General features: G+C 44.0%; 1 protein-coding gene and 1 long non-coding RNA gene across 3 annotated transcripts in view; both read right to left on the bottom strand.

Moving 5' to 3' along the window:
- Positions 1-3,124: 3,124 nt before the first annotated feature.
- LOC123190530 (uncharacterized) lies at positions 3,125-7,874 on the bottom strand. Of its 2 annotated transcripts, XR_006496377.1 has the most exons (6): positions 7,756-7,874; positions 7,470-7,659; positions 5,155-5,419; positions 4,604-5,067; positions 4,368-4,516; positions 3,125-3,530 (listed from the first exon to the last, which is right to left on the bottom strand). It is a non-coding gene; the product is annotated as an uncharacterized lncRNA (long non-coding RNA). The 2 variants fall into 2 exon arrangements; XR_006496376.1 differs by lacking the exon at positions 3,125-3,530 and having other exon boundaries at positions 4,090-4,516.
- A 392-nt stretch (positions 7,875-8,266) lies between these two features.
- The window catches only part of LOC123191918 (putative disease resistance protein At1g50180), a 12,089-nt gene continuing 7,686 nt past the window's right edge, over positions 8,267-12,669 (bottom strand). Inside the window, exon 2 of the mRNA XM_044604462.1 lies at positions 8,267-8,592. Within this exon, the coding sequence (XP_044460397.1) occupies positions 8,267-8,592 (326 nt within the window). The remainder of the gene's footprint in view (positions 8,593-12,669) is intronic.

The raw sequence follows: 12,669 nt of genomic DNA, 5'->3' as shown, positions 1-12,669 counted from the left end.
GTTGTGTGTCCATTTTTTTTTTTTGCGTTGTCGTGTGTCCATCTAGATGAGAATTAATTAACTAAGTCACATCTAACTCCTATGCCTTTTGAATATTCAAGTAAAAAAGAAAAGAAAAATGTGCACGAATCTTTGGGTAAAATCAAATGATGTAGAAAATAGATGTGATATAGTTAACTCTCATCTAGATGAGAGCTAGCCTAATGCACGTCTAGATGTGCCATAGACAGTTTCCTTTTTATATAGTACAAAAATGTTATTCCTAAAAATTTGCTGAAATGTTTTTTAATTGTGGGGCTATCCTGATCGCCACCTTACGGAGGCGGTAACCTGATCAAACATAGATACATGCTACCAAACAAACTCTCTGCTCAACATATATCACTAGATAGTCACCAATTATTGATAGACACGGTCTACAAAACACATGGTACTTGTAGGCACTCAACATGTCTCAAGAGGCGAACTAAGCATAACTCAGATGGTTAGGTTCTTTATGATGGAGCCAATCCACTAGAGTTCAAATCTTAGACATGCGATTGGTGATCGCATCTTTAATGCACTAAATTGCGCCCTCGTGCCGAGTTTACTTTTCCCAAGTCCTCCGTAACCTGGAGAAAAACCCCTAACTACCGCATAGCCCTACCCTTGTGGATTGCTTATGTCAGTCTCCCTTGCCTTCACCATTCAATTTCAATACGCGGGAGGTGTCGTGGGAGTAAGTCTGACAGTAAGGATGAGGGTACGTAGGAAGAGGCAAGATCCTAGCTACGGTGAGGTTATGAACGCAAGATGTACGAGTTCAGGCCCTTCTCGGAGGAAGTAATAGCCCTACGTCTCGGTGCCCGCAGGCTTGGTCGACTGGATTATGCATGAGAGTTACAGAGGTGCGAACCCTTGTACCTGAGGAGGGGGGTGGCTTATATAAAGTGCACCGGACCCCTCCCGCCCTCAGTTATTCAGGGTTCAATGTACATTAAGACAAGACGTTACTGGTGACGCTAGCTATAAAGAGATATAAATGGCCTTTAACGCTACGGAGTGAATGCCTGACCGTTACTGTCCTGAGTGGCTTTAGACCTTCTGTTCTCCGAGTGATTCTTCGTGTGGTCGACAGACTCTACCTAGGTCGAATGGAACTGGGATATCCGAGTGGGTAACTGGTCGAGTGGATTACACTCCAAGGTGTTTTCAGTCGGTATCTTCTGTATCTTCTGTCATCCTTTGAGTGTCTTTGAATCTAGGGCAATGCCCTTGTATAGGGTGTCTAGGTTAGGCCTATGACTCTACCCTAGGTACATGTCAACATCAGGAGGCGCAGGTACTATGGATCTTCACGCTTGAGGGGAGTCTTGGTCTAGTGGGTAAGGTTTTGATGTCCTTGCGTTCTTCGTCCGAGTGGTGGAGGCGACAACACAATGAAATAAGTATCCCGACCATGTCCCTATCATGGTGGCACTGGTTTTGGAGTTACCGCCGTGAGGCTTGGTTTCCCCATACCTGATCGGCTGGATTTTGGGGTGAGTCGTCAATCCCAACGCTTCTGTCTTGATCCGCGGTGGCACCATTGATCTCGGCAATAAGAGCCTACGATGATGCTTTTGGCAGTGATGTGGGGTTGGGCCTCGTCGTCCAATCTTTGCCTTTTCTAGATTGATGGTCCATGCCTCAGACCTCTCCTAATGCATTGGTGCTAAAGTGGGGTGCTAAGTGTATTAAAATGCTTAGCAACTAATATCCCCAATGCATCGGTGCTTAGATTTTTGTAGCTAAGCCTCCTCTATTTAATTGTTTAGTAATAAAACTCTTTCATGTATTGGTTGGTAGTCTTTTTGCCTAGGTTCACGTGCTTAGCATTGGTTCTTAGGCTAGTCATAGTGGGGGTAACTTAGGTAGTAACTTAACACATCCCAAGACAATTTTGCTTATGTGGCAATTATTTAATGAGGAAAAAGGTGCTTGTGGTAACATAATATGTTACTGTAACATAGCACTTCCCGAGGCAAAATGAGTCTATGAGCTAATAAATGAAGCAACCTATGACACTACTACTATGTTACCTTATTGGGGTCACCATAATGCTCTCTCTCCTCTTTAATTGCTTTGCCACATCATTTTTCTGCCTATGTGACATCCTTAGCACCAGTACACCGTGGAGCACTGGGGGTCACCATAATGCTCTCTCTCTTCTTTAATTGCTTTGCCACACCATTTTTCTGTCTATGTGGCATCCTTAGCACCAGTACACCATGGAGCACTGGGAAGGGCCTCAACGATGCTAATGTCTCCTACGTGTGCTAACTTCTCGACTGCAATTACAACAAATCCTGGCTCGGGGAATGCGGAGCAGGTGCGGCATCGAGCTAGGCTCACAAACACACTATCGGTTTGTGCCGGTAAGGAACTACGACGAGTTCCCCTTGGGCTTGTCTGTAATTTTTATCCTTTTTTCGCGAATGTTCTTAGAAGACTAAGACTTGATTATTATATAAATTCTGGTTTTGTAAAAAAAAAAGAAAAGGATTGTACCTTGTGCCAAGTTCACGGGACAATGGTTCTGTCTATATGTGACTCAAATAAACATTAACAGGAACAAAAATATTCGCACGAATCTTTGTGTAAAATCTAGATGTGCTTTAGCAAAAGCGTATAAAATACATCTTTGCAACTATAATTTCTGCAACATCGTACAGCAAGTGTAATAAATTTCAGCGACAAAGAACATATGAGTACTTCTTTTTTTGACTACCTGCCAATGCTTAGCTGTCTAGTTTCAGAGGGGGGAGGGAAGTTGAACGATACTGTACAATTTGCATCGATCAATGATAAAAACAGACAAATATCTACTCTTTCTTTCTCCATCTAGAAATGCATCATTCCAAGATATGAATAATCAACACTGCTACCCATAAAATCGACCATACGAAGCACATATAAGTTCTGAATTGTCTGGAGCAATACATACAAATTCTGTACAGACACAATCTGATTCAAACAATCAGAAGATATTTACATACACAATCTGATTCACTCTGCTTCCTATTTCAAATCCATCCACAGCAATTAATCTGCCAGTCTCTTTTCAGTTTGTCAGGTATAGAAAAAAAATGGGCAAAAGAGAAAGTAAAACCTGAGATATATGAGTCTGAAACGTTGCATCAAGAAACTAACAATACCTGAATTGATAATAGTGAGTGCTCACCGTGAACACGGAGAGTGAAATGCACCATGAATCGGCTAATCAGAGTAGTATGTTTGTGGAAAGCATAATCCATGAAGGTTTGCACAGATCAGAAATACATATACACCACCATCTTGAAACAGGTGTTCCATCTACTTTATTGTACTGGATTCAGGTAAACAGAGAGACAAATTTGCAGGAAATGACAGTTGCGAAAACTAGCACATCTATCATACTGAAATATTTATTCCTCTCTTGCCACCTTCAGAATTAGGGAAAAAAATAAACATGTCCGCAGCATGTAAAGTTGCAAAGAGCACCACAATTTTCATTTACGTGTATCATCCACCTGCAAAAAGCCCAAAAGAAATGCCTTAAAAAAGTGCAAGCTGTCGATGCTAAAACCATCATTCCAAACAAACAGGCAGCGATGAACAGAGAGGAAGTCAAAAGTACTACAAAGCTTGCCTCTTTTAACTCTTGAATCCATATAGTAGTAAAATAAAATAAAAGGATATAAAAGGAAGGAAGACAAGAGAAGGGGGAAGGGCATAGCTATGGGGAAGTGTTGTTCTGAGCTCGGTCTCATATGTGCTCGTTATCTGAATCGCCCGTTGGCATCTAGATCCCCACCAGCCCACCGTATGTGTCAGGGTATTCCATATGGTATATGCGCACAAATTCAAGGCCATGGTCCACCCATCTATCGCAATCAATGCGACAGTTGCCGTCTAACGCAAGAAGGCTTAGGCGCGGGACACCGTTCTGGGCCACGGCTCAAATGTAATAACGGACGCCGTGTACATCGGCCCCTTTATTTTTCTCCATCCCCTCTCCCCCCACCATTTTTCCACAGCACCTCTACCCTAGATCTGAATAACCAGAGCATTCAACAGAACGAACCAGACTTCAAGAATAAGCAAAATCACCCCAAGCCAAGGATTCAACACTACAAACTGCAAGAATCAGTAACATCAAGCATGCAACTATGACTACAGCCATCATCGCACCATGGGCAATTAATTAACTGAAACAACGCCAGATTTTTTTAACTACAGTTCAGCCCGCCAACCAGTGCAACACCAAATCAGAAATAGTCCACGACAACACAACATCACAGGTTACAAATAACCAGGAACAGCCCCTTAGACCTAGCACTACACTCCAGCATCACACATTTTCTAACCTCATCTCCATTGCCTTGGTGCAGGTGTTCCTCTTATGGCCTTCATACGTACCCACAATTCTCACACCTTGCAGGCTTCCGGGGTTGCTTCGGGGACATCACCCCTGTCCAGCCATGTTCTTTTATGCAATTCTTCGTCCGATTCTAGTCTGCAATCATGACATAAGCAAGTTAATCAGTTCATCCTAGAAGAACCATAAGGTGATGATCGTACATCATCAAACAAGCCATATTACCAATGAGTATTGTCTTCGGCACCACGCCTCTCATCATCCGTACAAAGTCTGGAAAAACACACTCAAAACTCTCGTCAGTCTAGTGGCATACCAGTACACCAGGCAGTATAATACTCTGAAAATTGTTGTTAACCCCAACAAAAAGTCTGAATATGTGTCGTAAAGGTTCGTCTGGTACGTTGCACCAAACGTCACTGCGTCGCCAAAGAAACTGTATTGCAGACTGTTGCTGCCATTCGCTCACAACACGTTTTTTATCCGACCTTCTTTGTCTGCCTGCACATGGTATGTAAAGTGTAGATCCTTTGCCCCCAATTCAGCAAACACTTCCATTTGTCTTCCTCACATCGTCATCCGCCTGCTCCTTGCTATCTTTCCACGCAGATTTTTCATAGACTTCTTCATAAACGGCACACTCACACCGGCAGGACCTAGACCTAGTGTTCTCCACGCCGGCCTTTCCCCTGCAAAAAAATATCACAGCATGTGCATAAATTACCCACAAGCAAAAAAATAGAAAATAATTTATATTGTCTGCCGACGGCACATACCAATCACCCGCACATGACCTCCTGCATGCCCTTCATCCTCTCGACATTCACTCTACTCTTCTTGTACCTTGTTCCAAATCCCCTCTCCCAGGAATAAAAGTTGTAGAAATCATAAGCTTCTCCGAGCGAATCGAAGCTTGAGCCCAGCATCAGCACAATGACGTTCTCTGAAGGGTTCTCTGCATACCCCCTTACAACTTTCTCAAATGCAGTTACACACGACGGGCATGGTTTCCTGCAATGAGTGCCTGTGCCTATCCTCACCCTGCAATTGCAGTGACCATGCCTTAGGAGTTGTGCTACACTTTCAAACCCAACATCCTCATGAAACAGGGATTAAATCTAAGAGATGCAGACATTTCCCAACCCAACAGCCTCATCAACATAGCTATTAAAATTTAAATCTAACAATTGGCCACATTTTCCGAACCAAACAACCACATCGAACAGCAATTACACCCAGCTCATCTCGGGAAACATGAAAAGAACTAAAACCGTCCCACAACAATGAGCTTTCATATGCATTTTCTGCCGCTCACAAGCACCAACAATGGAATGCTTCGATGTTCATTGTCTTGTACCTGGAAACCCATGAAAACCACACCCAAAGTGGGCTGACTGTGCTTCTAGAATTTCCATTTTAACTGTCCATTCATGCCCAGAGCACACACTAATCCAGTTTTTCTAATCCTACATCACTTTGATGCCACCCCCATCTAATCCAGTGTCACACTCTGCTTGCAATTGTAAACTTTCCAACTATATCAATTTCCAAAGTGCAGTAAATGGAAAACTACAAAAGGGATTCGAGCTGACGGGCCTCTTAGCCCATCCAGGTGGCTGCGGGGTCATCTTCCCCATGGACATTTCTGACGCCTGCGATGACGACTCGCGTCAATCCTCCCCTCCCCTTCCCTCCTCGCAGATCTGTGCGTCCGCACTCATGGTCGGCGCCGGCGCTGCCAGCCCCCTTGCGTGTCGCTGTCACTTGGACGGTGCCCGGTAACGAAACCACAGCAACCGGAGCCGCCGGATCCATTGGAACTGCGCTCTCATCCACCTCCTCAACAAATGAGAACCCGCGCGCAGCCATGGCCATAAGAAGAAGAGATGAGTCAACAAATTGGAGACTAGATCAGCACCTTGGATTCACCATCTACCACGGCCAAGATAGATATACCTGCAAAATACGAATGCACTATACACTACATGTGTCCATGATCATGGTTAACTTCTCTCTAAAAAAATTAAATGCTGCATCCATACCAGTTTAGACTATGGATTTACATCTGACAATCCATTGCTAATTATCATCACACTATAATTCCACAGGCAATGTACACAGAATTCTAGCCACATATATTAAAACTTGCTAACGTAAGTCATTCAAGGAGAGCAGTATTTAGAATCAGCTGCACGCAGTTTTTATCCAGCACTTCCGAATTTTGCACACTCTCCATATGCTCTAGACCTTTTTCATGACAACATAGAACCATACAACCCGGTGCCGGAAATCATCTGAATTTTGCACACTCTCCATATGCTCTAGACCTTTTTCATGACAACATAGAACCACATACAACCCGGTGCCGGCAATCATCCATTTGAAACCACTTTGCATTGTTTCTCATTTATGCTATATTTTTCCATCAACCTTCTGCACTCACTTCATTCATCTTGTATGCAACAGGACGGAACATAGACCAAACTAAATAGCATCTACAACATTTTCCATTTCCAACTGCAGATTCCACATTTTGCACCATCTTAGATGAATGTTTAATTAACACCCTGGCGACTGCTGTCATGGATCTACAAAGTTTTATTATGTAGATAGTAATACTTAATGTGCTCTCAAAATCCATGTAAATGGCTCCACTGCTCAGTACTAGAGCTTAGTACGACCTCCCCAAGCTGTATTATAATTGAAATGATGTGTCTACCAATTTTAAATCGACAAGATGCATCGGCTATCTACTGTCACAAAAAATTCAATCAACACAGCACAACCATACACAGCTGGAAAAATACGTTAATGAAATTATTCATAGCACTGCTCAATTAAATTTCAGTGCGATTACAAATGATTGTGTCAACCAATTTGATCCACTGACAACCAAATTGCAATTGAAATTACATAGCTGATAGATTAAATTAACCGTTGAAAACAACAAGCTTTAACACTAGTTCATATCACACCATGGATTACAGTCGCAAAAAAAAATTCAATCAACACTGCACGACTATACACAGCTTGAAAATACATTGCTGAAATTCTTCAAATCACTGCTCAATTTAAATTTAGTTTCCCTCACCTCTTATTCCAACCAAGAGCCTGGGGATTCATCTTCTCTCCATCGATTGCCGCCGCTACAGACGCCCGCGGATCCGCCGCGAACACCCGTGGTCTCCTGCAGCGCCACCTCCACGGACGTCCCCCTGGTACCATCCGCCGACGAACCTTCCGACACCATACTCTCCCCGACCTCCTCAATCAGAGTGGATCTGTGGCGGAGAAAGCATAGAAAACCTAGCCGCCTGAGCTCCACTCTTCAAATCGCACGCTACGGTGGACAAAAAAAATGCATCGGACCGACATACCTCTTGCTACATGAGGAGCTCCATTTGCGCGTCGAGCCCCTGTTCTCCCTCTCACTTCCTCTCATGGCGGCCGAGTTGGGGAAGAAGAGACTAGTTTTTTTTTTTTAGGCAAAGGAAGAGACTAGTCGACTTATCAGAGCCACGGATCAGATAGACGTAGGCAAAACTGGGCCACGGCTCAGCCCGTTACCGGTTGACGGCCGTTCCTGAACTGGCCCACTTCCCAGGTCTGGCATACACGTATTCTCACACAATGCCCATTTACCTGCAATTCTTAGCCCACCGTATAAAGAATTGGCCCAGATCCCCTTGCAGCACCGAACGCATAGGATATCGAGCACATCTGTGCTCGTGATCAATTACTCCACCTCACATCCTTTCTCCCGCAGCTCCTCCAGCATGTTGTCATCTTCGGAGATCAGGGGCATATAGCTCAGGTCCAGGTAAGTGAGGGACGGAAGATGCAGCAACCCCTCCGAGAGCTTGCTCATCTTCTTACACCATGCAAATGTTAGGTGGAGAGCTTTGGCATTGCCCCAATCTCCATCCTCCACTCCTCGATGGAAAACTCAAAAAGTTGTAGCTCTTGCAGACGAGGAAACCTTTGGGCAGAGCAGCACATGGTATGCCCGTCATACCCCTGCAACACGAGCACCACAAGACAGGGAAGTTTCTCCAGGATTGGCATCGGGTCTTGCTTAATGACATCAGCAGATAGATGGAGCTCTCGCAGGCTTTGTGGGAAGTGATGGCTCTCCGGAAGCTTATCGAGCACATTGAACTGCTCAAGGTAAATATAAACCAGGTGCGGCATGTTCGCAATAACATTCATCATCTCTGCAGGGCAGTTGGTCTTGGTCGTGTGCCATACGAAGGTTGTCAGTTCTGTCATTAGGCTGACAATTCAGTGCCAAAGGATCTAACAACTAACCAGAAGGTCTGAAGCTCTTTTTGTTGCAACCTCTTTGGTGGAGAAAACTCCTTATTCAGGTAAACATGCCTTAGAGTAGGAATATCCCAGAGGGAGTTTGGTACTAGCGAGTCCAATTCAGTGCCTTTGAGATCTATAGTCTGCAAATAAAGGAGTTCTCCAATTGAAGAAGGGAGAACTACATGTCTGCATCCAGTCAATCTAAGGCACCTTAGGTGAATGGACCCTCCAATTGTCCTAGAAAAATCCTTTAGGATTGAGTTTTGGATGTGAAGAACCCTTAAGGAAGTCATTTTAGGTAGAGATACTGATGAGAGTCCGAAGCCAAAGAGAGTTCGGAGAATAGGAGTTGTTCCATGTAAAATTTGTCCACTCAGGTTTTGGAAAGAAGAACGATGACAAATCATGGTATCATACGATGCTGCACTAGCCTGACCTGCATTTTGTAGAATGCATCCATATGTCAGCTAGATGTCAAATAACATGACACAATTGACATATATTGAAACATAAAACGGAACTACATATGATGAGAGAGGAAGCTTGACCTGCCCTTTTTTGTCGATAATATCAAGAAAACCATCTTGTCTTGCTTCTTCTATGCACCAGTCCCGTAAAATATCATGAATCTTTATTGTTTGAATCCATTTATGTGCCCTGCTTCTATGGACAACTTGAATCAAGTTTCTCTGAGCCAACTCAGTAACATACTTGTGTGCTATTTCTTCTGGTTTATGACTTGGTGTATGCGGAATGAAGCTTTCGGCCATCCATAATTCAATAAGGTTCGGCACATGTATTTCATAATCCTCAGGAAAAGCAGCAAGATAGAGGAAGCAAGTTCTTAAATAGTGACAGGGCAGATCCTTGTAACTACGAGCTAGTATATCTCGCATCATTTGTGTGCTTTTGGTTAACGGCCAGCCAAATAGCACATCAGACCATGCTTGTGTGTTCAGATTCTTTGATAGATAACCCCCCAACACTATCAATGCAAGTGGCAATCCATCACATTTATGAGCAAGCTTTCTCCCTACCTCTTCAAACTCATCCACATCACACATGACAGATCTTTTGTATGATGGTAAAGCTTTGCTACTAAAAAGTTCCCAACTTTTCTCTTCATCTAAGTGCTTCAAAACATGAACATGGGTTGGCATCTGAACATGATTTGCAACATCTTCCTTTCGTGTGGTTAGCAGTACTCTACTACCATTAGATGCGTCTGGAAAGGCTTTAATTGTCCTGTTTATTTGCTCCCATGTGTCTGTTTCCCACACATCATCCGGAACTACTAGGTATCTCTTTTGCAACAGAAAATCACTTATCTTCTTCCCCACATCATACTCCTGCATTTGATCAACTTGCTCATCGTTGGCCCCCATTATTTGCTTCTATTGGTGTGAGTTGGAATTTATATATCTGTAAGAGGGCTGAAGTGTAAAATGTACAAATAATATAGATAGAGAATAGAGAGATGGATCGAGATGAGATCTAGAAAATTTCCCATCCATCGCCTCTGCCTCTCTCTCTCTCCGTTCTTCAACCTAGCTCACTCAAATCTGCATGATTTTCGTATGAGATTCAATATGGCACCAGAGCAGGTTCGTTCCTGCGTGTTCCACCCGGAATTTTGAGCGAAGATTGGCCGCCGACGAGGTGCTGTGTCGCCGTACTCTGGAGCTTGCGGTCGCTGCAGTCGTGTGTTGTGGTGTAGTCTCTCCGAATCCCCGTCTTCATCCCTGCTGCAGTCCGCCGTCCGACCCGGCCATAGGTCTGCAGCGCTGCTCCGGTTTGGTGAGTGGTTTGCGGCAAAGTCAATTTCATCCCCAAAGTGCCATCGTTCTTCCTGGTACCTATCACGCCAATAGCTAGTTCATCTCCAAGTTTGTTTTTTGGCTGCTATTCTCCTGCGTGAGATCTCCATTACAAGCAGTGGAGAGGCCAAGTTAAATCAGGCTCGTGTACTACAGCAAGTAGCACCTTGCGTGGTGAATCTTACAATTGTTGAGTGTGCTTGGGGTGTGCTTTTGCATTGGAAATGTCAGAACAATCTAAAGACAAGTCAAGGGGTGCAAGTATAGAAAAAATTTATGAAATTTTCAGTAAATTGCTTGAGCAGCAGCAGCTTAAAGCAGTCCCAGAGACAGTTAAGTATGCCCTGGAACCAAATCCAGTGAGGTTGTCAGGTCCTGGCAACTATGTCAGTTGGGCACGCCATGCTCAATTGATACTGAGTTCCCATGGCTATGAGTACCTGCTTGTTGATGATGAAGAAAAGCAGAAAAGTGGTGATACTCACACAAGACAGATCAATGATAGAGTTCTAGTATCACTAGTAGAAAAAGGGTCAAATGTGAAGCACATTAGTGCCGGTTTGAATTTGAGCCGGCACTAATGTGACCATTAGTGCCGGTTCCAACGGCTAGGCGGGCGGGCATCATTAGTACCGGTTCGTGGGTAACCTTTAGTACCGGTTCATGCCACGAACCGGTACTAATGAGGCTGTGTCAGGCTATGGTCAGTCTGGGGCCCCCATGAAGACCTTTAGTACTGGTTCATGCCATGAACCGGTACTAGAGTTTCTTTGTAAGCTGATTTTTAGTCCCACCTCGCCAAGAGAGAGGCAGTATGAGCGGTTTATAAGTCGTGAGTGCACAGACAATGACGAAGAGTTGCAATGCTCACCTACATGTTGATTAGCTTCAAGCCTTGCGGAATAGCATAGATTGCACTGAGCTATGTGCAGTGCAGTCTATACTATTCCGAATGGCTTGAAGCAAATTAACCAGCATTGCACCTCTTTTTTATTTCTAATAACTTATTTGAACTCCGGACTTCTTTTGTGTTCAGTATGCAGCATTCAAAGCGACGTCATCAATTTCCAACATGTTCTGACATCATTTGTTGTTTTTCGATCATTTACCTAATTGTTTAGAGAGCTAAATGACCGTGAAATTAAAAATCACTACAAAATGAATCCTGAAAATGTTGAAACTTGGCATGGTATCATCATATCACCCGCATAGCATGCGCGAAAGAGTAGAGAGGGTCACGGCAAAAACTGGACGCACTTCGTGTACAAACTGGACATACTCTTTCGGAGTATCAGGGTTTCGGACGAGAACTCATCTGTTACACGGCCACTTCAATGTTTTTTAAACTTATTTGAACTCCGGACTTCTTTTGTGTTCAGTATGCAGTATTCAAAGCGACGTCATCAATTTCCAACATGTTCTGACATCATTTGTTGTTTTTCGGTCATTTACCTAATTGTTCAATATGCAGCATTCAATTTCTAGAAGAAAATAAATAGAAGAAAAGAAATAATGTAGAAAATGAAAAAAACTATACAAAAATTACTCAAAAATAAATAGAAGAAAATAAATAATGCAGAAAAGAAAAAACTATATAAAAAACTACTCAAAAATAAATAGAAGAAAATAAATAATGCAGAAAATAAAAAACTATATAAAAAAATTGTTGGCGCGCTGCCCAGTGGGCCTGCCAGACTTAGGGTGTGCAAATGCAGGCCCAGAAGGGCCAGCAGGCTCACAGGGCAGCGCGCCCTAAATTATTAGGCCCAGAAGCCTGCTATATAGAGGAGTTCAAAGAGGTAGCCGCGGCTGGGTTTATAAACCAGTGCGGCTGCCCTTCGCCCGGTGATGTGAGACTAAACTTTGGGGTGGCAGTGCGAGGCCTTTAGTACCGGTTGGAACCACCAACCTGTACTAAAGGCCTGCTCTTCCCGCCTCTTGGCCTGGCCAAAGTTGGCCTTTAGTACCGGTTGGTGGCTCCAACCGGTATTAAAGACCTCTCCTATATATACAACACTTACGAAAATTCAGTTAGATCTCCCCACTTCTTTCGTCTCCAACCTCTCGCGCGCCGCTCGAACCCGTCCTCGCCGCCCGTCGCCCGTCGTCCGTCGTCGTCGTCGCTGTCCCCGCCGTCGCCCGTCGTCGTCGCCGTCTCGCGCCGCC

This window comes from Triticum aestivum, chromosome 2A (genome assembly GCF_018294505.1).
Source record: "Triticum aestivum cultivar Chinese Spring chromosome 2A, IWGSC CS RefSeq v2.1, whole genome shotgun sequence".
Classification (NCBI taxonomy): domain Eukaryota; kingdom Viridiplantae; phylum Streptophyta; class Magnoliopsida; order Poales; family Poaceae; genus Triticum; species Triticum aestivum.
The sequence above is the reverse complement of the archived record's forward strand: the minus strand, read 5'-3'. Positions and strand labels throughout refer to the sequence as shown.